Here is a 26,479-nt window from a genome sequence, read left to right as displayed (position 1 = left end):
TCCCTCTTTTTATCCCACCCCCCCGGAGGGAGGGAGGCGGATATTGTAATCGTCCGGTTTGTTTGTCTGTCTGTCTGTCTGTCTGTCTGTCTGTCTGTCTGTCTGTCTGTCTGTCTGTCTGTCTGTCTGTCTGTCTGTCTGTCTGTCTGTCTGTCTGTCTGTCTGTCTGTCTGTCTGTCTGTCTGTCTGTCTGTCTGTCTGTCTGTCTGTCTGTCTGTCTGTCTGTCTGTCTGTCTGTCTGTCTGTTAGCAACTTTACGGCAAAACGGCTTTAGCAAACACTATCAAAGTTAATCCACAGGTGGGCAATGAACCTTGGATGACCCCATTAACTTTTGGGTTCAATTGAATCAAAGGTCAAGGTCAAGAAAAGATCAAAAGCGTTTTTCGCTCATAAAACTTTGTCAAAAATGATCTGATTTACTTCAAACTAAGCTTATAGTGAACCTTATTCTATTTGTAACTTATAATCCTACCCATTCCTATCGTGAAAAATGCATATTTGTGAAGATCGGTAGGGTCTGAAGACTTTATGCCTTAAATGGGCGGGATTTGTTGTGCCTGGCACCACTTGTTTCATCTGTTTTGCACAATTATGGAAGTTCACCGATGTCAGAACTTTCGTGATGACAAGGTCCAAGTAGCAGCACAGAAATGAATCAAGGACCATCCAACATAATTATATTATGATGGCATCCATAATATCGTGAAGCGGTGGAAGAAGTGTGTGGATGTGCGATGGGTCCATGTCGACAAATAAAGTCTTCCCCACCAGTGAAGCTTGCATATTTGGTGTGCAATTAAAAAATTCACTTTAATTATTGACTTACCCTTATCCAAAGCTCTTCCATGAACATTTAATGTCATATTAAATTAAATTGAAATTAATCACCTGGCTCTCAAAAAAATAAAAAGGAAATTTACCTAGGATGCCTTCCACCGTGTCATGCTGAACAAATTTTATGTTTGACATGGAGATCATATCTGCAGAACACTGCACAAACATGTCCCCTCGACCACTCTTCTCAATGACCACATCATCAGGAAGGCCAAAACCTGGTGAACGAACGGTTTTACAAATAAGAATACAATAGGTAAGCACATGCAGGATGCACATCATGCAATGGGATTTTCACCCAAGCAAAGAGACATGTACACACCAGAGCTGAGAGTATTGGGTTATTCAAACAAAGAAGAAACAATGAAAGAAAAAAAAACCCCAAACAGTTGTTGCCCTTCCACAACGCTCATCACAACTCGTATGTGTGATAGCTGTCACATGGGTGCCAAATGGTAAAACACACGCTCACCTTCAAATTGGATAGACTCGGCGATGCTCAAAGAGGCGTCTTCCACATACCGGCCAGGGCAAAGCAGCACGGTATCACCCTCGTAACAGGCATCAAGGGCAGAATGGATGTCTCGATGAAACTAAAAAAAAGAGACATCTCAACACCTGGTTGCATGCCAATGACATTATCTGACCAGAAGAAAAGGACAGCCGGTCTCGACAATGTGGGTGAATGTTTTTCACAATTTCCGATCAAACAAGTCAGAGATGTGGCACTATACAAGCAGACAGCTGTGGAGGAGTTACAAATGAACACAACCTCCAACCTCAGGGAGGATGGCTCACATACTGATGATCTGTTCTTTAACAGCACAATGGTTACATCATGCCTTAAAGGATCCCATTGCATCGTTTTCGAAATCGAGTGACAAATTCTGACAGATCCCGTGTTAACAAACAGCAATTCATTCCCTTATTCCGTGCTTCGTTGTTAAAAAAAAAACATTATATTTCTTACAAGAAGGTTCACAGTGCACATCCCCATATTTAATCATGCTTTCTCACCACCTTAACACAGCCTTGTGTTTCTTACATCCACACATCAGAGTCAACCAGGATCCTCATTATAGATTAGCATGGCATGTTTACCATGAAGCGCATGGCAATGGTCACAATTAGGCAACTCATGCATATGACATCAAAGACAACTGACCCAAAAGCAGTTTGGTGTCAAGCATTGCAATATTAAACTGTTAAACCTTTCACCGACACTCACAGGATCCAACTTGGTACCACCTCTGCCAGTGTGTCTATGTGTGCATTAGAAACAATGCTGAGAAAGGCCCAGATTGTTTGCAGCAAAAAACACAATGACATCAACACCACCAAAATAAATCACGAACCAGCATTGACCAATCATGCCCTCTCTGGTGTAGCATCTCCAGCACAGACTTCAATGTGTGCACGTTGATGGGATCTTCGCTCACGATGTGCGTTAATGTTTCACAGTCTTCCCGAGGACCTTTTGCGTGCACAACCGGTTGACCGGAGCTCGTTTGATACCCCAACACATATCTGCATGGAGACACATTAAGAGCGAGATTGAAACTCATCATTTGAGAATAGTGAGTATACATGGCTGCAGAAGCAGATGGGTCTGCAGGCTGATTGTGATTTAATCTGTCCAACAGAGAAAGAGGAGGTGGAGGATGGGAAGAAAAAATAAATAAAAATAATAAAGAAGAGGTGAGGATGTGGCTGAAGGAAAGCAAGATATATACATTCACATAAATCAAAACTGTTTTCTCATTCGTTTCAGGCTGGCCTCCTTATAATTTTCCCCAACCCCACCAAAAAGAGCTCAGCTCAATAAACTGGGATCCCAGATTCAAGTCCCATTTACTGTGTTGATTTTTCTTTCGTCTCGTTAATGCCTTCGAAATGTCATTGCCATGCGCGTCGGTTTCTGGACAGGCTTCGACACAAAAACCAAGTACTTGTCATCTCTTTCTACATTTACTTGCAGTTCAACTTGCTCTCGATATTTATATCTGTGCCCTCGCATCTGTGTATCCTCATTCTTTTTGGTACTATATTTGTGCTGAGCTACCTCGTCTTCATGTTGTCCTTCAGCTTTAAGATCTGAATGGACAAGACATTGGGTTTACCTTTAAAACCAATAGCTCACAGCACGGTCCAAAAAAAAAAAAACCATAATAAAATACTGATGAATTTCGCACATTCGTGTGAACAATGCACACTTGCCCTTTAGAATAGTGGGCTGGGTGTGAAACTGCCTGGTGGATATTTCTCAATGTTACCAAGGAGAACAATTGTTATAGTCTGCTTTTCCGTGCAAACGTGAGAATCTCAAATGGTATTTTTCTGTGAGGGAAACTGCATGACAAACAAACAAACAGACAAACAAACAAGCAGTCATAGACTGGTACTTGCGAAATCGTCAACTTGACCTCTGACCTTGTCTAATAAAAGCTGTCTCGAGAGAAGGTAGCGACGCAAATCAGAAGTTTCTACGATGATTCTGTACCAAACCATCAAAAATCGAATGTTTTGGATGTTTGACCTCACTGCGACCTTGATCTTTGACCGATTTTGACCAAAATCTAATCAGCGCTAGCCATCACCCTCCTGAATCACGTGGTGTAATTTGACATTGGTAGCTTCTTCCGTTCTCGAGTTATCTGTACCAAACCATCAAAAATCGAATATTTGACTACACTGTGACCTTGACCTTTGACCAATTTTGACCAAAATCTAAATCAGCACTAGCCATCACCCTCCTGAATCATGTAGTGTAATTTGACATTGGTAGCTTCTTCCGTTCTCGAGTTATCGTGCCTACAAACAAAAACAAACAAACAAACAAACAGAAACGGAAGTCATCAATATACTTACGAAATCTAAAGATTTCGTAAGTAAAAACACACACACACACACATCACAAATTGGTTTAAATATAATAAGGAAAAAATAAAAAGAGAAGTGTTGTCATATTCAGTTGAGCAACTCATTCTGCTGCTGTCACTACAAACATTATTACATTTTCAAGGTCCTGCTTATACAAACCTGTTTGCAATTATCATGCTGGGTGTCAAAAAACAAAAAAAAAAGGTAACCACGATTTAGCAAAATACGTGGCAATGGAACACAATTCTGCAAAAAAATTTTTTTTAAAACAAATTCAATAAAAACCCCAAAACAGTTTGTAATTTGTCGTATCTCAGGATCATGGGAGAACCTTGGATACAATTATATATGGAAACTAAAACGTCACTCGGTGGAGTGCATACCTCCACCAGGCTGAACAGTTTACGTTTTGTATCCCAGTGACAGGCCAAATCTGAATCTGGACCTCAGACAAAATCCAAGAGGCTTGTTCTTGTCATTTGTGCACCTGGCATACAGAATGGAAATCTTGTACTACTGCTTGTTATGAGTTTTCTCATAATGTGAGATTTCTCCAGCAATGGATAAGAATGAAGCCTGGTATTGGCTTAATGGTTAGGGTGGTGGGCTTGGGATCCAAGGATCCAGAGTTCAAATCCCACTCGGCTGTTGAATTAATACCAGGTGGGGTTGACACTGCCTGTCATCCTTCCGAGGTCGGCAAAATGAGTGCCAGCTTGCTGGTATCCTGTGTCGGAGTGGCGACCCATCCAGGATTGTGTCCAATAGCCAAGGAGACTGCTTAGGCAGCACCAATGTTCTGCACAGAGTATGGTCCCGATGGATGGATGGATGGATGGATGGATCAGTGGGGCAATACAGGAGAAATTTCTTTCTCCCCATGGACACCCAAAGTATGGGATTTGTCTGTGTTATATCCTTAAAATTCTGACTGTCAAGCAGGGAAGCAGCACGTACCATCTTTAGTCAATGGTATGACTCGGCCAGGGAGCAATTGAACCGGTGACCTCCCTGACTCAGATGCGATGCTCAAAAACCATTATGCCACAGAGTGTTTTTCTTTTACTCTCCGTTTGGTCTTGCTCCCTCAGCTCTCTAATCCTTCCATCTCCTTCAAGAAATATACATTATTTGAGTAACTCCCACCTGATGAAGTAACAAAAACAAACCAAAAAAAATCCAGGCTGACTGCTCATCTACACTCAATTGCCCCTCTTTTCTTCTATTTGAGACCATCTTTCTGAGGCTATTCAATCGCACTCCTTGCACCAGGGCTTTAAGTTGGCAGTATATCACAATCTCATAATTCTCAATGGCTATGTATTATCTTCCATACACCCCGATAAACTATTCCTAACCAAACCCTCTTCATTGCAGGTTATTGTTTCCTCTCCCCTCTATCTTTTTTTCATGTTCCTTCATAAACATCGGACATAAGAGCCTCCAGGTGACCAACCTCGGAAACAGTGGGCTGCGCTCAACAGGATCCTTACTCTCTATGCAAGGACAGCACACCACCTCCTTAGGGTGACTGGGTTGGGATTTTAGGGCCCCGAGTTTGAGCCCCATTTGCTGCTGAATTAACACCAGGTGGGGTTGACTTAGCCTGTCATCTTTCCGAGGTCGGCGAAATGAGTACCATTGTACTGGTATAGGGGCACAGCATCAGCGGCATTGTCGCGCTCCAACAAAATGATAGCTATCCGGCAGCCAAGTTGCCCAATGCAAGAAGAAGACACCACCTCCACAAATGGAATTCCAAAGACAGCACAGCATGTGACTGTGGACACCCAGATCAGACTATTTATCATATTGTGAAAGTGTCACCTAAGGAAATTTGACGAAGGATTTATGACAATTCATCAAATAACAGACAGTGCTGTGACTTCACTGTCCAACTTGGACTTGCATCTGTGAGCTGTAATTTGTCATACACAAGATTAGATTTGATAAACATGCTTTTTGCATCCGCATGTTGTTCCACTCTCAGTATACTGCCTTTTGTACCCTCTGTCACCTCATTTGTCCATGAGCTTATATTTTGTCGAAAAAAAACAAAAACTTTGTTTGAATTTATGTTCAAGAAACCAAATGCAGCTGAATTTTGGTGCTCAAACTTTCATGAATTATTTACTTAAAAATAAAATAAAATAAAAAGTAAACCTTGTCTTACTCTTCATCTTAAAACTCTAATGTGTCAAATGTTTTGTTTTTTTAATCTCTCGATTCCCTTGAGCTTTTGTGACAGTTGCAGCCTTTGAAAAACGTTTTCTCCCCATTTAAATCATCTTGTTCCTACACAACTGAGAAAATTTTGAGGCATATATCATTAAATGCAAAAACTGCAGCTTTAGAATCGCAGATTAAATTTGATGAAAAACAAAAGAAGAAGAGGAAGAACAAAAGTAAATTACAACTACAAAAACTAATTCTTCAACAGAAAGAAGCAAATCATATATTGAAGAATTCTTTTTTCTTTCTTTTTTTCCGTCTGACCATCATCCCACATTGCCAAGAAATCACTGCAAAGTGAAAATGTAGAGCTTCCTGAACGACCAAATAGCTTATCTGACCTCTAAAATGAAAGTTTCATGATATTGGTATTCAAAACAATGACAATCATCGACGGTCGAATCTCACGATACCACACCGACACAAAGCCAAGATTACCATGCTTACTGGAAGCACACAAAAACACTACTTTCAAAGGCAAGACGTTGTATTGCGCAGTGGGCAGGATGTTGCCCTCACTGACCGCACCTAGTCCATTATTGTGACTGTGGAATTCCCGATACACACGTCTCCACATCCATTCCCGCTGGTTTTGATGGAAGCAGCAGACTACGGCCAAGTGTGGCTTGTGGAACGGCATCCAGAGCATGCTGTTTCAAATTCAATTCCCAAGTAGGGGAGCTACAGCTGGAAATAGCCAACCACTTCCGAACACAGGAGATGCACACCATTCGAGTGTTGACCCCAGTCACATTGTTCCTGCCAACTTCAAATGACTCAAAACAAGTGCACAGTGCAGGTAATAGATAACAAAACCTCAAGTAGGTCATTCCAATCACATTTTCCCTGATAAACCCTGCCACATTACCTTGAATGTCAATACACACTTCACCATGTCATGCCAATGCGAAAGTCAAAAAGACTATGATTAGTTTCCTATTTCCAAGCTGACTGCTACGCCGTTTGAGGCCACATTGCGGAACAAGACGAAGTCCTTCATCCAATGTGAAACAATTTGAAACAAAAAATTTCAAACAGATTCTTCGCTCACAGGCACAATGTTGGCTGAGCAGCAATTTGCTCAAACAGTGACATCATCAAACATGAAATATGGAGTGCACTCTTTTAAGTTGGTAAAACCCAAGAAACCACTTTGGCAATCTCGACAGTGCTTTTACAAGCCTTAAGGGTGCAGAAAAAGGAAAGTTTTTGATTCCCCTTTGTTTCAATTTTTTTTTTAAACAAAAACACTAGACCTCAGGGAATTAATGTTTTTTTTCTTGATGAAACCGATTTCTGTACATACTCACACATGAGTGTGCACACACGTGCGAGTGTCTGGGGATGTGCACGACCCAATTAAATTGAATATGCATGGAGTGCATAAGCGTGCACACACATGTGCGGATATATGTGGGTGTGCAAGGCCCAATTGAGTTGAACTCAAATATCTGATTTAAAAAAGATATTCATCAAAGTAACCATCCTATCAGTCAAAGTCAATCTCACATCCAGAAGTTTGCTCAGTCACAACATAAGCCCTTTCCACAACACCTGCTGTTCACCTTAATACAGGATCCTCCAACATCTTGAGCTTCTGTTTCAGTGCTTTTATCTCATTGTCAAGATGCACACCCTCCACGATGGAGTCGGGGTCAGGCTCGGGGTCTTCCACTTCCTCCACACTATCCTTGGTTGCCGCATCCTGAAGCTCACGTCTCAAAGCTACAAACTGAGAGTATTTATCTTGGCATGCTTTCAGCAGTTGGCTATACTCCGATACGAGACCCGAAGGTAATCGCCCCTCAAGAATGTCGTAGTGCCTGAGGCATAAACAAAACAAATCAACACATTGGGGTTACTTTTTGTATCACTAAAGAGCAAGAATTCCAACAGGCTGATCATGTAAACTGCTTGCTAAAAAAAAGTGGAATATAATTATAATATATGTACAAAGCTTACAGCCGAAGTCTCGGGTCCCCAGAGCGCACAAAGTAATCATAGTCATCTTCATCATCTTCAATATCCCAATCCCTCCAGATATGGTTTGAGAAAAACCTGGATGGCAACAACAGACATCAAAAGTTTGAAACACCTTTACAAACATACTCATCAAGAATCAGGGTGGACTCCAGGAACGAATGGGAAATTATTCTCTGAGGAAGCACAATGCTCCAGGCCAGAAAAAAAACATACAATGCACAAACGACAAAATCTTGTGAAGGTCGTATGCAAGTTTTCAGGAAGTGCTGCACAACATACTTGCACAGCACAGTCACCGAGTATTATTCCGTTTCAGATCAGAATTTAGTGGACTCATGTCATAAATGAACAAAGGGAATACTTGAGAGGCCACTGACACCGTAAAAGCCAAATATAACTGCGACCTCAAGCCAGTAGTTTGGGGACCATTTCATATCAATGGCGACGTAGTATCTTCCATACACCCCGATAAACTACTTCCTTCATAAACATCCACCAGAATGAACTGTTCTACCTTTAATCATGAATCATACTTACATAATCAAGGGTTGTGAAAGAGCAAGATGGCGTGGAGTGAAGAGAGTGGTACCCACAACAGTGTGTTTGGAATATAGGCAAATATTGATAATAGCCACAGGTTATTTTAGGCAGCAGACACAGGAGATAAGTTTAAATTTGAATTAGATAGGGAGGCCAACCGAGAATCATTGGAGATAGAGGGGTGTAGAGATATTGGCAGGACTTGTAGATAGTCAATCAGGACTTGAGTATGGATGGGAGATGTGTACATCTGTGCTGATTATGACGTCTGAGAGAGGGTCATTCAAGGGATAGTGTGTGATCAGTGTTATACATTCTTCACCCAAAAACCACCTTCACCCACCCTCCTTCCTCTCCACCAAAAAAGTCTTTTTCCCCTTTTTTATTTTTAACACCCTGGGAATGTCCCTGAGCCTGCCACACTTTTCTCATCACCCCCTGTTTATGGAGGTCATGTTTTCACCCCCGTTTGTTACTTGTGAAATTGAACATTCACAAGTATATTGGGTTAGTCTGGTCTATGATTCTGTCTGTTTGTTACTTTGTGAAATCAAAGATTCACAACTGCTGTATATTGGTTGGTCTGGTCTGTGATTCTGTGTTTGTTTGTTTATCTGTATGTCAATCGCCTACAGATCACAATTTTAAACCGATCTTCATGAAACTTCACGAAATGGGAGAGTTCGTCATAACCAAGAAGCCTATTGATTTTGAGGTCAAAAGGTCAACCAACATAGGGTCAACATAACTGAGGTGAAACAGCGAAAATCCTCAATTGTCATCCAATTGAGTGAAATTTGAAGAGGATTTGCATATCATGTTACTGAATTTGATCACCAATTATTTTAAGTCAACATCGGCCAGGTTTCTAAAATCGTCAATTTTTATCCGATTGACTTGAAATTGGAACATGATTTGCACATCAGGTCACTAAATTCAACCACAAATTAATTTTGTGGTCTAAAGGTCAAAATAGGTCAGTATTCTAAAATCGTCAATTTTTATCCGATTTACTTGAAATTTGAAGAGGATTTGCATATTTGGTCATTGAATTGAACTCCCAATTATTTTTAAAAGTCAAATTTGTTTAATTGGATTTCACAAGTATCGTGCTCTGCAAGGCATCATTCTTGTTACTTGTGAAATCGAAGATTCGCAGGTGTATTGATTGGTCTGGTCCATGATTCTATCTGTCTGTTTGTATACCATGCGCCGACAGGTCATATTATTACTCCGATCTTCATAAAACTTCACCATCTCGTAGAGTTGGTCATAAGCATGAAGCCTATTGATTTTGAGGTCAAAAGGTCAACATAGGCCAACAACTATCAAATTTCTAAAATCATCAATTTCCATCTGATGAAATTGAAATTTGAATAGGATTTGCAGATTTGGTCACATAATTCATCCACCAATTCTTTTTGAGATCAGGATAGGTCAAAAAGTAAACATAGGCCAAATGTCAATAACTTAAGTGCAATCTTACTAAAATAAGCAATTTGATGTCTGTCTGTCTGTCTGTTATTTGACCGCAATACAGTAGGTGGTTACTTATTCAATTGCAACAAAACTTGACAGGACGACGAAGGGTCACACGATGGAGGTAGTAGCGATTTAACTTCCCCCCATCCGCAAATGAGGGGGGAGGGGGTTGCGCCTTGCACAAACTCCATTGTGAGGTGTATTATAGGTCATCATGGCTTAAATAGAGGCACACCTTAGGGACATAAAAATTATTATAACTACAAATGTTTCAGTCAATTCTGTCCAACCTAAATTACATTTTTAGCTAATCTGGAATAGGAATTCCAGATAAGGTATTGTTATCGTACACAGTCTGTCCATCTATTTTGACTTCTTCAGCCAAACCGCTGGGCTGATCCGGCTGAAATTTGGCAGCAACATTCCGTTACTGACTTTGAACAGGGATTGCAAAGCTTGTTCTGGTCACATACAGTATGTATATATATATATATATATATATATATATATATATATATATATATATATATATATATATATATATATATATATATATATATCTTCTTCTTCTTTCGGCTGCTCCCGTTAGGGGTCACCACAGCAGATCATCCATATGATCCGCACAGTGATTTGGCACATGTTTTACGCCGGATGCCCTTCCTGACACAACCCTGGTCGCCTCTTACGACACAGGGATATGGTACACCTATTTTAACCGGGGTATACACCGGCCCAGTATACTGGTACTCATTTCGCCGACCTTGGAAGGATGACAGGCTGAGTCATCCCCCTGGTGTATTAATTCAGTGGCCCAATGGGGCTTGAACTCAGGACCTCTTGGATCCCAAGCCGCTGCCCTAACCACTGCTCCAACACCAGGCGTATATATATATATATATATATATATATATATATATATATATATATATATATATATATATATATATATATATATATATATATATATATATATATATATATATATATATATATATATATATATCTATATATATATATAATAGTCTCCAATATCGAGGCTAGTACAAGAGCTAAAATCTAACAGGAGAATGATTGAGTGGGGAATGATTGAGTATCATATTGTATTGACCTGATCTAACATATGATGTCATGCATGTTCTCATTTCAATGACCAGATCCAACATGTTACAATGTCATGCATGGTCTGATCCTTCCAATGATCTGATCTCACATAAGTATTGCTGCAGCTCTGCAAAGCTGGCACTCCTCTGAGGAAATTGCATCCAACATATAGTGATCTAGAGACAGTTATTGCATTATTATTCGTTTAATTTGCCCTTTGCACATGTCGAGTGGGTAAATGGGACAAGATGTGTGGTGTAGGGTTTTTAGTTAGGTCTTCAATCCCTTATTCTTTCATTTTATTTTACTTTACTCTATTTCACACCCAAACCATGCATGCATGCATATCATGCCAGTAACGCTATCCGAGGAGCATCATAAAGAGCAGCATCCACAACTCATTTGTAGATGCGCGCCAAGCCCCGATTCAAACCTCACACCATTATCAAAGCGACGCCTCATCTCAAACCCTCACTTCGCTCACAACAATGCAACAACCCTCACCATAATTCTCACAATGCCTTCAAAAAAATCCCCACAACAACCTACGCTCGACCTCTTCATCACAAATGCCACAACTGCAACCAAACCACTTCAACCTCCTCACCACAACCGCTTCAACTGCTCCCAACGCATCAACGCCTTCACCACAAATTTCACAGCGCTTCCTCCACCTCAACAACCGCTACAAACCACCCCAACCACACTTAGCTCCTTGGAGGCTCACCAATCTCGGCGGATGCCGGGGGAATAAAGGACATTGCAAGCCAGGGCATTTCGGCATGTAACTTGAAGCACAAAAGTGTACTGGGGTTTGTTCAACGATGTCTGGGTAGCCGTGGGGTTCCGCTAAATAACAGAGCTAGAACGGTGTTCAGCACACGTTCATGGCCAAAGTGCTCCCAGAGACCCTTGGCCAATGTTAATTATGGAGCTGTCTCGTGGCTTGGCCGGAGAGTAACTGAAGCTATTTTTGACTCCGGAGCCTGGCTGGGGGGGGGGGGCTACTACTCAGGGTGGCATCTACGCACCGATGGGGAAGCGTGGAAATGCCTTCAGGCTCTCGAATCAAAGTATGGCCCCTCCTTCGCCCAGTCTCTAAATATAGCAGTAACCAGCCAAAAAGAAGAGATCCGACTCACTCACCAAGCCCAAGCCGAGACAACAGCGCAAGTCATCGAGCCGCAGTCACCAAGAGGGATCGAGTCGTGACCCAGCAGGGCAGAGCAAGCAGTTACCGAGATGTTGCCGGGGTCATTGCTGGGTTATCCCCGGGACATCGGCGCTCAGCTTCGGCTGTGTTCCGCAGCCAATATTCATAACAACTTACAGACTTTCTCACACGCCACGTTAAGCTTTCTCTAACACACGTTTCTCCATCTGTGCCTAGTCCACAAAACGAGCATTACTAATTTGCACCTTTACACCTTTCTCTTGCATCACACTGCACTACATTTTGCACCTTCCACTCACACACTGTAAATGCCCCGTTTTCTTCCCTCCTCCCCCTTCCTAAGCGATTGGGTTGTGTAGGTCCGTTGACCATGCCAGGTAAAAGTGGTCACCTAAACCTCAACTGCTTCTCCTTTTTTGAACTCTCTAGCTTCCGTGTGTGTGTGTGTGTGTGTGTGTGTGTGTGTGTGTGTGTGTGTGTGTGTGTGTGTGTGTGTGATGGCACCTGTTATGTGTGGCATAAGTTAAGAATGTGTAAGTTCTCTACATCAGGGTAACTCTGCACTGTCTCTTTCATGAATAATTGTATTTTCTTTTACCACACCCACAAATTCCTTGCTTTCCCCTCCTGTACATTTTATGAACAAACCCATTACTGTGCCACATAATCTTTCTCACCATAATGTAATAAATTGCTTGTTATAAATGTACCCAGCTTGTTTCTTCTTTTCCTTCATTGGTCCAGCATGGTCCGCACATTAGTTCAGCAGGGAAGTTATACTCCAACAATATATTCTCTTAGCCGGTGCGTACTTGGCAGCTCGACTCGGCTGCATCCGATTCGGTAAGTTTAACGCAACTGTGCATCGAGGGCACGTGACTGTAATTGACCGTGCCAATATGTGTTCGTGGCTGCCTAGCAGCCTGCTGGCGTGTGGAGTTATGGTGTGCCCGGCAGCCTCAAGAATGGTCGTTTGAGAGGGACCCGAGCGCTTCCCCTTGTGGCGAGCTTGAACTCCGAGTCCACAACAGTATTGTCTGATCCTTTCAATGACTTGATACTTACCCTTTGATGCTTTCGACTGGACTGCAAAAACAAACAAACAAAACAACACAGAGGAATGCCCATGTTTTATTGGCTTTTGCACCTTGAAAAAAACACCATGTTAAGGTGTACATATAGCAGCTTGAGCATGGTTGCAGGTCATCATGGAATTTTTCAAAAGCTGCTTCCAACAACAAAAGTCATAACAACAATAATATTAACATTATAAAATAATAAAAATAATGATAATAAAAATATAAATGGTGACAGTAATAATAATTGGCAAAAATAATAAGGATAATAACATGACTGCCTGCCACTCCTGTAGTGAGCAGTTGTATTAGTTTGCAAAGCAGTCAATTTTCATCAGATTTATTTGAAATTTGAACACGATTTGCATATCATGTCACTGAATTCAAACACCCATTATTTTTTACAGTCAAATTCGTTTTAGTCATTTCACAAGTATCGTGCTCTGCGCGACAACTTTCTTGTTTAAGTCCGTCTGTTTATTTGTTTCCGAGCAGGATGTCTCATAACCTTGTGAATGAATTCGGACGAAACTTGGTGGACAAGTTGGGTGTGTGACAAGGACAAATTGATTAGATTTTTGTGACAATGCGGATCTGGATGGGAGAATTTTTAAAAGTGATTCTTCACCTTTGAGAGATGTCGTCAAAAGTGATATACAACACGATATTTCAAAAAGTTGTGGATGAGTTATGAAAAAAAAACAACTTGGTGGATGATTTGGGTGTGTGATAAGAACAAGCCGATTTGATTAGAGTTAAGGTCTGGATGCAGATCTGGCCAGTCAGTGGGATACAAAACGTAAACCGTTCAGCCCGGCGGAGGTATGCACTCCACGGAATGCCGTTCTAGTTTTAGCAAGTGATTTTGTGTCATTGACCATGGTCGTTTCAAAAGTGAAGTAGTTGGCAAGTGGCTGAGATTTGTTACATTTTCTCTCTCATTTGCAACATGTTATTTTTGAGAGAATGCAAATAAGCAATAAACCTGCAATTTAAAGGAATTGATTGCGATAAGTGGAGCAAATAGATAAATGGTATATGAAAGTGTGTGGTTATAAATTGAGATAAATTCTTTCGGAGGCGTGAAAACAGAAGTCAAATCAGATAACTGCATACAGAAGTGTTGCACGTGAATCGAGTTAATGTCATGTTATGTCCGTGGCTTTGATGGATGTGAAGGTTTCAGCAAAAGGAAAATTTAAAAAGATTGATAAATTAATGCATGGTCAATAAAAGTGGGTATTACAAAAATCAATAGAAAACAAACACCATTCAGCCTGGTGATGGTATGCACTTTACCAAGTGCCATTCTAGTTATTCTTGTGATGTAGCAGGGGCTTGGATAAGACCGTACAAGGCCGTGTAGCCAAGAGTTGGTGATAATGGGCCACTGCTTTGAAGCCATTGAGAGAAGTATAGCCAAAATTATTGTGGCATTGTAAGCTGATTGGAAGTGGTTCAGGCTCGAAAATTGATGGAGAGTATTGACAGGGTGTAAAAAAAAATCAGTAATCATGCATTCTGTTCTGATAGCAAACACTCATTGTAGTGTGCGATACAACATTTCATTAAATGTGTTACAACGATTGGCAGAATGTCACATATAGTTTGTAGTTGGAAAATTTACTTGCAAAGTCAATTCAAATGTACATCAAGATGACCAAATTTGAATAACTTGGAACCCACTCATCTCTGTTACAACTCTGCTGCCCCTGCCTCATCCCTCACATTCTTCTCTTTCACCCCTCCGCTGTTATAATCAAAATAAGGAAATGAAAGACATCAGACATCAGACATACAGAATTATTAGACGTGATCTTTATCGAGTTATAACTTTATATTAAATTAAATTAAATTAAAAAAATATGCAGCACTAGCTGGTCCTACATAGCATTACCATTGGAAGTGGGGGGGAGGGGGGTTGTATTCTGCACTGCACAGATGGGTGAGCTTCTACCAGCAGTAGTTTTGGGCCATGTTGGACATTGAAGACCAATTGGCCTCATGGTGGTTACCTTTTGCGTGCAGGCCGGTGGCTGCACTGCCTGACTCCACATCTCCATCTACACTTTATTGTGGCCTTTGGTGGCCTGAAAACGGACATCCAGTTCAACTTTAATTAGTTTAAAACCTTTCCCAGATTCTGAAATTCCTGCACCCCAAATTTGGGGCCTCCAGATCCTATGGTTTGTCTGTGAAAGAATGACATATAAATGCACAAGCACATAAAGAAACACAAAAACATTTGGAAAAAACCACACACGCACGCACGCACACACAGGTTAATGGTTAGGATGGTGGGCTTGGCATCTTAGGATCCTGAGTTCAAATCCCACTTTGCTGTTGAATTAATGCCAGATGGGGTTGACTCTGCCAGTCATCCTTCCGAGGTCAGCAAAATGAGTGCCAGCTTTGCTGGAATCCTGTATCGGAGTGGTGATCCGTCCAGGATTGTGCTCAATAGCCAAGGAGACTGCTTAGGCAGCACCAACACGCTGCACAGAGTATGGTCCCAACGGATGGATGGGTATGTGTGTATGTGTGTATGTGTGTATGTGTGTATGTGTGTATGTGTGTGTGTGTGTGTGTGTGTGTGTGTGTGTGTGTGTGTGTGTGTGTGTGTGTGTATATATATATATATATATATATATATATATATATATATATATATATATATATATATATATATATATATATATATATATATATATATATATATATATATATATATATATATATATATCAGAAAATGCAACTTCAATGAGTTTCAAGCAATGTCCATGGAGGCAGGCATAGCTTGTCCAAGATTAGTTGAAAAGCATAAAATTGTGACATACTGTGCATCACAACTGATCGTGGTCCCACAAACACAAGTGACATCATACGTTTGTTTCACAGCCAGCTGCCATGGGTCCATTAAAGGCCATTAGCCATGGCTGACTGCACATAAATTACGGGAATGTTCATCGAACTTGCAGTTGATGTCCAATGGTGCATTTTTCCCCCACAAAGATGAAAAAGGGAAACATAATGATCAGATTTATTAATTCTCTGTTTGTGAAAAGTTACCTTAGTTTCTCCTTCAAAATCATGTATATTGTACTCAAAGACCAAGCCATCATTTCATGCCCAAAATGACCTCACTTTGTGATGCTCCAAAACTTGAACAAAATTACACCTGGTGAGCAAAGCGTTTCCTTAGCCAGTTTTCATTTTCTCAAAAAAATAAAAATAATTTTTAAAAAGGCAAAAGAAAGAAGATACATACATACATCCACTGTTTTCCAATGACCCCTGGTGCACCTTCTACTGTGCCCTCTTTCTCGATATACACCCACCGTGTGCTACATTCATCCCCTTGACTTTGTACAACACGGTCATTGTAATCCTGAGTGCATCGTATTCCCCTTTCTCATCTCATGCACATGAGCTACATTCCCTTCGTTTCAGCTTTAGTCAGCTCATCTCGGAAATAAACCCATCACAAGTATAATTGGAAGTGCACCCAAAAGTTTCAAATGTAATACGATTCACAGCCTAAAGTTTAAAAAGGACTTTTAGCAGCGAAGCCACGAGCGATTCTTATGCATTAATTTGACACCGTCAAGTATTTGTGTTGTATGCAATTGTGGGAATCGAATCGCAAGCACCTCTCCATTCCTTCAAATAAAACTCGTTACATGTATGATGTTCATTAAATGGAGAAAAACTAGAGAATATGGGGGAAGGAACAACCTTACAAAGCTTGTTTGGAATAAGCGTTCACTTTTCTTTTGTGGTTAAACAATTGCTTTGATTCAGTTTTCAAAGACAGAAACTGCTCTGGAGCACAAAGGGCTCATCATCATTAGGTTTGGTGTGCCTGGTGTCAGCTTAATGGTTAGGGTGGTGTGCTTGGGATCCTAGGATCCCGAGTTCAAATTCCCCTCGGCTGTTGAATTAATACCAGGTGGGGCTGACTGCCTGTCATTCTTCTGAGGTCAGCAAAATGAGTACCTACTTGCTGGTATCCTGTGTCAGAGTGGCGACCCATCCAGGATTGTGTCGAATAGCCAAGGAGGCTGCTTAGGCAGCACCAATGCTCTGCACAGAGTATGGTCCCAATGGATGGATGGATTAGGTTTGGTGAAGAGGTGCATTTAACGGCAGCATTTTCATTTCGTTTTTTTCTTATTTTATACACCAGACATTAAAAATTTGCCTTTTCAACACTTTCAACATTCAAGGACAATTGTGCATCAGCCAAACTGTTGCAGGGATAAATGCAGTGCAAGGGTGGGAAGAAGCTGCAAAACATGTGAACATCTGAAGGTACTCTGGGGGGGGGGAGGGGGGGAAGGGGAAATAAGGGAGGAGGGACATTCAGAACACCTTCCAAGATAATACCTGCAGAAGAGACTCAACGTAACTACAGAACAGGGTATCATCGTCAGAACCTCTTTCCGAACAAAGTCATGCTCATACCAGATTAACAGAACACTGCTGGATCCTGTCAAGGAGAGAAAGATGACGAGCAGGTGCACCAGGTCAGACATGGGAACAATCTATACTATAAGATGTCTGTCTGTCTGTCTGTCCATCAGTGTCACCATCTTTCTCAGAGATAGACAAAAAATTGAAAATTTAGAACGAAAACAGTTGGATGTTTTTGGTATTTATTTATTTAAATAAGTAAATAAATAAATTCCTCTATAATAATGCCAAAGCCTTTGGAGACGATATGAAAGGTATTATTAAATTATCCCTCACCCTATCCCTTCGTGGGTGGGGGGGAGTACTTTTGACCCCCCTACAAAAAATATGAAAAATTAAAATTTTGATTTATTCAAAATTAAGATACGAACAGCACCAGGCAATGTTGGGTACCCCTGCAAGTACTACATAATAAATGTGGAGTGGCTTTTCTAGAAACAAGAGTGTTAACGGGGGGAGGTATCGTCGTGCATGGTATAGCCAACCAATGTGTTTGGAAGCACTTCTTGCTGTATCGGAAATATACTCATACTTTTCTCAAATGAGGTTGGAGTCGATATCATGCCGAAGCAGATATAATTTGGGGAGTTGCTGCAATGGAGAATAACCTATTGACAACATTGGAAAACATGGAGACGATGGAGATCATGTTCAGGATATGGACAGCAACTGAGTCTTCTTCACGTTGAAGGATACAAGCCAATCCTTCCCCCAGTTTATCACATTCCCTAAATATTGATGGTCTGATACTGGCTTGGGCATGAGATAAAGCACACAATGTCTGGAGGATCTGTGTACAGTGAGAACACTCATCCGCATAAATGCCCAGCTGCAAAATAATGTGGTCTGGAAGGACATTCCATCCATCCATCCATTGGGACCATACTCTGTGCAGAGCATTGGTGCTGCCGAGGCAGTCTCCTTGGTTACTGGGCACAATCCTGGACAGGTTGCCACTCCGTCACAGGATACCAGCAAGCTGGCACTCATTTTGCCGACCTTGGAAGGATGACAGGCAGAGTATACCACACCTGGTGTTAATTCAACAGCCAAGGGGGATTTGGACTCAGGATCATCGGATCCCAATCCCACCACCCTAACCATTAAAGCACGAGTCACATTTGCTGTACGGCTAGGATAGGGCGGCCGTACCCCCCCCCCCCTGAATTGACAGAAACGAGCGGCGGCCGCAGAATTTCTGAGGTGGCCTCAGGCTGGCCCTACGCCATATGGCTATCTTTTACAGGCCCTCGGGGTCTCCGTGGAATTAAAGCGCGGAGTTATAACTTTTTCATTTCTAGGTTGGCCGTAGCAATTCAACAAGTCGTAGCCATGACGTAGATGTTCCACGTCAACTATACGTAGGGCGTACGGTGGGCTTGCGTAATTCGTGCGGCTGCCGGAGGCTCTTATCAATGAAAAATGAATTTTGCCAACCCCCCAAAAATTACAAAAAAAAAAATTGTGTTCGCCTTAGGGCCTTAGGGCTACCTTGCGTCTGCCCTGAAAATTCTATGGCAGCCGCAGGGACGCCATAAGGTCACCGTGCGACATCAAATCAAAGACCGTACGGCACCCCCACGTTTTCTGTCTCCACAATTTCTAAATACCCCGTGCGGCTACCCCAAAAATAAAAACATATGTGACTGCTACAGTGTGTGACCGTGGAAATACTGCGGCCGCCCTATAATTGCTAGTGGCCGTAGCTATTTTTAGACCCTACGGCCACCGAGCCAAATGTAACTGAAGCATTAGCAAACACCAGTCATAAAGGTCATTCATGTACAACAAGAACAATGTCGAGCCCAAAACTGAACCATGAGGAACACCGGCATTGATGCTATGTGTGGGGAACGATTGTCACTCATGCACCATTGACATTTGGTGATCAGTAAGAAATGCAGAGACATTTTTCCAGAGATTGCAAAGTACTAGCTTATGAACCAGACTTTTGTGCCACACTTTATCGAAGGCCTTTGAGATGCCAAGAGCAACAATCCTTGCTTCACCACAGCAATCCATAGCCCTAAAAATGGTCAGTCGTGAGGGATAAAAGATCACCAGTAGACCGAGAATGTCTCAAGCCATACTGTACGTCAGTTGGAAGATCATCGTTTTCCAGGTAACTCACAAGTTGATTAACCAAAGATTCAAAGACCTTCTTTGAATCTTTTTTTTTACACTGGCATGACAGAATCACGTTACCAACAAGATGGGAACACAGACTTCAACAGACACAGATTGTATAATTTTGAGAGAACATCATACATTCAGGAGAAAACATCTTCAGGACAATCACGAGAATTCAATCAGGATGAGAGGCTTTCAAGACATCAAGCCCCTGAATGATCTTGGGTGTCAGAGTAAGAGTAAAAATGTTAGTTCGTCTGGGAGGGACAACGAGGCAAAGGATGTGCTTGATCATCAAGGGTGGAGTTTGCTGCAAAGTGAACAGCAAAAAGATTAGCCTTATTGACAGGAAAGGTAAGTCATTCTGGATCATTGAAAAATGACAGTTATGGATGACCTAATTTGGTTGCGAACACTGTAAGCAATATGCCAGAAATCTCTGGACCCAAGCCAGTGAGCTGGGATAGAATTATAGACTGCATAGCAGAGCTTGGCATTCTCTAACACCCTTTACAGCAATTGCTTGGAAGACCAAAATAGTCGATGTTGAGTCTGACTAGAGGAGGGTTCCCAACCGGTGGTATATTTCAAGTTTTGAGGTGGTACATGGAGATTTTCAGCAATTAATCGGATCCTTGCCCTTTGGGTGCTCACCGAACACAGATGAGAGTTTCGGCAGGGGCTGCTTGCAGTCCATGTTGATCTCTGCAAAGCGTTCGATTCAGTGAATCAGGATGCCCCTCTGGAGGATTTTTGGTCTTTGTGGGGTGCCACCAAAACTGATCAATCTGATGTCTGAACTATACTCTGGCACTTAGAGTGCTGTGAAATGTGGTGGCACCATCTCCGACTTATTTCCAGTTGTTACTGGGGTTCATCAGGGGTGTGTACTGGCCCTCACAGGTTTCAGCGCTTGTATGGACTGGATTCTGGGGAGGATGCCAGAGAGATCGAGTAGCGATGCATCATTTGGAAATGTCAAGATCTCTGACCTTGATTTCGCAGATGATGCAGTCATTTTTGCAGAGACTCTGTATATCCTTTTGGGGGCCCTTGAGGTGCTGAATGAGGAGTCTGAGCCACTGGGATTACTGGTTTCCAGGGTCAAAATTAAGATCCAGGCTTTCAATGATGTCTTGTATGCTGCCATCTTGTCTGTACCTGTTTGTGGTGAGGATGTTGAGGTGAAGAAGAGATTCACTTACCTTGGCAGTGATATTCATGTCTCTGCTGGCTGTGAGCCAGAGGTAAACAGACGTCTGGATCGGGCCTGGTGAGTCATGGATTCACTTGATCATGGGGTGTGGCGCTGTCGGAACCTGTGCAGGAGGATGAAAGTCTGAGCCTTCAGGTCCTTGGTGCTTCCAGTGTTGCTTTCCGGATGTGAGATTTGGACTCTGACCAGGGATCCGAGACAGAGACTTAATTCCTTTGGTGCCAGGTCTCTTTGGAGAATCCTTGGCTATCGCTGGTCGGACTTTGTGTCCAACAAGCAGTTGCTGAGGGAGACTCAAATGAGATTTGTTACCTGCATAGCCCATGAGCGTCAGCTGCGGCTGTATGGACGTGTGGCTCATTTTCCTGACCCCGATCCAACTCACCAGATTCTCTCAGCTCGGGAGCCACACGAGTGGAGGAGGCCAATTAGACGACCACATGCATCTTGGTTGCAGCAGGTTGATCAGCATCTCAAGGAGATGGGGATGGGCCAAGCATCTGCCTGGGGGATGGCCAGATGTTGGCCCCTGGTATACCGCGGAAAGTGGACGCAGCAACACGCTGTTCCCACGCATGCTCCCATACCTGACAAAGACCTTGGAAATCCATGTCTGGAATTGTATGACCTTGATGTGCATGCTTTTTTTCTGTGGTAGGAAGTAACTTCTGCCGCCGCTCACTATTTCCTTCCGATGTATGGTAGTGGACAAATTTGTTGTGCGTTTGATTTTCCGATGTGTTATACTGTTTTCTGCCACTATCATACAGTACGGGAAATCAAGCAACCTCATTCTTAAGGCCCATCACACCTTGACGTTTTAGCCAGCTTATGCCGATTTTTGGAAAATGTCTAAAACGCTGGTACACGTCGAATACGTTATGGGTAAGTTTTGATAACATTGAGAGCACGCTGAAAAACACTGCCATACGTCGTTGTACGCTGGCTTTAAACGTTGTACTTTTTGGTTGTCCTCAAATTTTCCATGCTTGAAATTTTAAGACTTATGCCAGCGTATGACTCACACGTTCCGCATAACGCTGGCCATTAGTTGTGGGCACGTCACGCGATCGTTGACACACGTTACTTGTAAGTTACTCATAAGTTGAAACACGTCGAGGTAATATTTAGCGTACCCGAAACTTATTTCTAACCTATGAGTTACATGTTGGACTCACGTTACACGATCGGTGACACACATCGACACACGTTACTTGTAAGGTGCTCATAAGTCAAAACACATCAAGGTAATGGTTAGCATCAGTGTTCCAGACTCCCTGGTTTTTTTTTATTCCTTCCTTCGGTATGATGGTGATTTTGACACTTCGATTTCTAGTGCGGTTATAATATAATATAATTAATAGGCTGCCGCTCAACGATTTAAATCATAACCGCACTGTACATTGAACACCTTCATACCGAAGAAAAAAAAACCCGGGAGTCTGGAACACTGACGCTAACCATTACCTTGACGCGTTTCGACTTATGAGCACCTCACAAGTAACGTGTGTCGATGTGTGTCAACGATCGCATATCGTGCATACAACTTATTCCCATCGCATGCGGAGCGTGTGTGATACGGCAAGTACGTCGTAAAATTTTCAACATGTTCAAAATTACAAGACGTACTCCACTTACTACGACATATGATAGCGTACTTTAGCGTTCTATTCACGCATACCAAGCTTACCCATACCGTATTCGACGTGCGCCAGCGTTTTAGATGCATTTTTCAGAGGTCGGCATACGCTGGCAAGATCGCCAAGGTGTGACTGCGATGTTGACACTTCCATTTCTGCGGCGGTTATGATTTGAATCGTGCGGCAGCCTTTTAATAAGCTATGTCACGTCATCGTCGGCGATGCGTGAAACGTGCTATGCATAAGTTAGACTATCGTTGGGCATAGGTTGTGAAGGCCGACAACAGGTTCAGCATTCGTTGGTATAAGTTATCTATAACACAACGAAACGTTCTGTGTCCGTTACTAATACGTTATGCATAAGACCAAGTCGTTATGAATACGTCTGAATCTTAAAAAAAGAAAAACATCAAAAGTTCAACGTAAGCCAGCGTTTTACATACATTTTAATACGTTGCCATTGCTGGCTAAAACATCAAGGTGTGGCTGGGCCTTTAGCGTGGGTGTGTTCTGGCTTGTGTGCACATTATCAGTGTGTGTAATTGTGTTGTGGGTTTTTCTGGGATAACAGGTGATCGTTTGTTTTTTTGTGTGTGCTTTTTTACGTCTAAGTTTGATTTTTTTTTTTTCGAGCATATAATCCGTGTATATATCTATATGTATATGTATGTATATATACAGTAGACTCGGTGTAAGTCGGCAGCGTGTAACTCGTCACTTTGCCTAAGTCGGCAGCGTCAAAAAGTCCCGAATTTATCTCATGTTAAATCCCTTTGAATAAAGAGTCATCCCTCTGTAAGTCATCATCTCTAAGTCGTCACTTCGTCTAAGTCGTCAGATGTTGTCCATTCCCACATAATGGAAACTCAAGTAAATTACCACTCCTAACTCGTCACATGGAACTGCTGCCTCGTGAGAAGCCTCATTTCATGGAATCGTGATGCTCGCTCATTGGTGTAGAGCGCCAGTGATAGGCTATTTATAACGGCGTACACACGTTGATCGCACTGCAGGCAGGACAATGGTGACTAAGCGTAAGCTTACAACTAAAACCTACCAAGAAAAATACGACATTATCAAGTTCTGTGAGGCAAATCCACTGATGAAGAAAACAGACATAGCTGAGAAGTTGGACATCAAACGGCAGACATTGAACAATATCTTGAAGAATAAGGGCAAGATATGTGGACAAGTGGAGAAGATCGTGAGGCCGGTGGGAAGTGTGAAATGCGTGAAATGTGTATCCTTTGAAGATGTCGACGACGCGCTCATCATCTGGTTTCGGCAAATGTCGGCTCAGCCAAATATTCGGTTTCGGCCGATACTGTCTTTCGGTGGAGGATTGCCCAGCCAACATCATGGAATACAATGACCGGTTTGAATCCTTTCTCATGCACCAGATGCCCAAGAGTTTGAGGCATTCAAACATAACGGATTACTTCGCGAAGAAGTAAAGGATCGATCGAGCTTAGTGTTGAAGTCCGATCATGGTTTTATCTTGGCTTGTTTTGCACATAGGCATTGAGTGGTAATCATCACCACGATGACTGTGTGTCATGTAATTTGTCACCATACCATCACCGATGGTATACGAGTTGTCTTACAGAGTTGTTCATTATCTTTACTTTTGATAAACTGATTCATGAATTCCATCTTTGCTTGATCACTTTCCAACTCACCAACTCACCCCCACCTATGCCCCGCGGATTGTGTTTTCCTTTTGGTACAATAGCCGGCTCTCACACATATGTGTCCAGGCCACGCGCGACTTCATCCTTCACCCCACAGTCATCATGAATGTTCGCATACACGCAAGTCGTCACATTTCTCAGTCGTCACTTTTTTCTCGGTCCCGATGGTGACGACTTACGCCTAGTCTACTGTATGTATGTATGTATGTATGTATGTATGTATGTATGTATGTATGTATGTATGTATGTATACATATATATATATATATATACACACATATACATATATATATATATACACACATATACATATATATATATATATATATATATATATATATATATATATATATATATATATATATATATATATATATATATATACATATATATATACATATATATATACATATATATATATACACACATATACATATATATATACACACACATATACATATATATATACACACACATATACATATATATATACACACATATGCATATATATATATATATATATATATATATATATATATATATATATATATATATACACACACACATATACATTTATATATACACACATATACATATAAACAGACACATACGAGGTGTGTTGAAAAAGTATCCAACCTTAATTTGTCGTGCATAAACAAATGAAGCTAGGGAGGCGTGGCTTGGTGCACGTATGTAGGCAATCCTAATTCGTATGCGTGAATATTTTCCCGCCTGCAGAAGCTGTCAGTCACCGACAGACCGCCGATGAGTGAGGAAGTGTAAGTGAGCGCCGTCGGATTTTCATTTTTGACAAAATGACGGATCACTGTGGTCTCATCGCCAGTGATCACTGTGTTGAAGAAGTTGGGATCGCTGTTCAGTCTCCAGCATGTCCTGTGCGATCTCCAAACGGAGTTGCTTCTCCAAACGGAGGGGCAGAGGAGAATAAGAGATCATCTGTGTTGGTTGGGGCTGGTTTTCAGTAAGCTTTGGCTTCTGCTTGGCTCGGGTTAGGGTTGGAGGCTTTTTGGAGAGCTTTTTGCTTCGGCTTGGCTTTTCAACAGGCCTTCGGGTTCCGCTTGGCGCGGTTCGCTTTTTGGGCTCTGGCTTGGTTCGTCGAAGAGCGTCGGCTGCTTTGTTCATCGAAAGAGAGTTGAGCTGGTTGCTCGGCTGGTTGTTCATCGGGGGAGCTGGTCGGGTTGTCGTGGTTCTTCTTCGGCCTGGTGGTCCAGGAGTGTCGGCCTGGTTCAAGGGTGCTTGAGCTGGTTCGAGCCTGTTGCTCTGCTTCGTGGCCTGGTTCGGCTGGCTCTTCTTGGCTCGTGGAGCTCTTTGTTCTCCGGCTTGGTTCCCAGCTTGGTGCAACTCCTTGGCCTCATCTTGGAGATGGTTCTTTGAGGAAGCGACGCATCGACGGGAAGGATCGGCACCTCGTCTCACCAGCACGTGTTCGGAAGCGCGAGAGGATTCGCTGGAGCTCGGGAAGGATCGCGGCTCACGGCGATTGGATCCAGCTCACTCTCGCTGGAGCCCGGGTCCGAGCAGCTTGAAGACCACACGAGGTGAGAGGTTCGAGATCGGTTCTGGGTTTCAGCTCATCTGTCCCTCTGAGTTGAAGTCCTTATTAAAGGCATCAGCCACCATTTCTTGGGTGTGTGTGTGTGTGTGTGTGTGCGTACGAGTGTTTGTGGGCCCATCTAACAAGTAGGAAACTGTTCAGTGCCTGTGTTGTATTTGCTTTACATTTAATAATAGAACTCGGCTGTCGGTTTTTGCTCGTGTCCTGTCCTTTATCCCCATTCATTCATTTCTTGCATGCCTGTGTTCAAATAAATGTTCCCCATTGTTAAATGTCACCTGCTCGTTGCGTCCCTTCCTCACATTGACTGCCATGGAGCGTTCGGAATGTTAGCTGGCTGTTTATAAGCTGATAAAACGTGTATCTGGTCCGACGGGGCTTGACGATATATAACCGCTCAGCAATCGCAAACGGAACGAGCTGCTTAAGCGGCTCATTTTCGTGCAGG

At 42.2% G+C, this 26,479-nt stretch overlaps 1 protein-coding gene across 2 annotated transcripts in view; it reads right to left on the bottom strand.

Moving 5' to 3' along the window:
* Positions 1-26,479, bottom strand: part of SHCBP1 (SHC binding and spindle associated 1) — a 105,041-nt gene that overhangs the window by 10,700 nt on the left and 67,862 nt on the right. For both annotated transcript variants that reach the window (XM_085877155.1, XM_085877154.1), the window contains exons 6-10: positions 7,912-8,007; positions 7,515-7,772; positions 2,193-2,364; positions 1,310-1,430; positions 924-1,055 (exon numbers count right to left, since the gene is read on the bottom strand). In XM_085877155.1, coding sequence (XP_085733281.1) covers positions 924-1,055; positions 1,310-1,430; positions 2,193-2,364; positions 7,515-7,772; positions 7,912-8,007 — 779 coding nt within the window. The remainder of the gene's footprint in view (positions 1-923; positions 1,056-1,309; positions 1,431-2,192; positions 2,365-7,514; positions 7,773-7,911; positions 8,008-26,479) is intronic.

Source organism: Eptatretus burgeri, chromosome 4, assembly GCF_056783735.1.
Source record: "Eptatretus burgeri isolate ZD-2024b chromosome 4, Ebu_testis_v1, whole genome shotgun sequence".
In the NCBI taxonomy this organism is placed as follows: Eukaryota; Metazoa; Chordata; class Myxini; order Myxiniformes; family Myxinidae; genus Eptatretus; species Eptatretus burgeri.
Note: the sequence above shows the minus strand (reverse complement) of the source record. Positions and strands in the feature narration are given on the sequence as shown.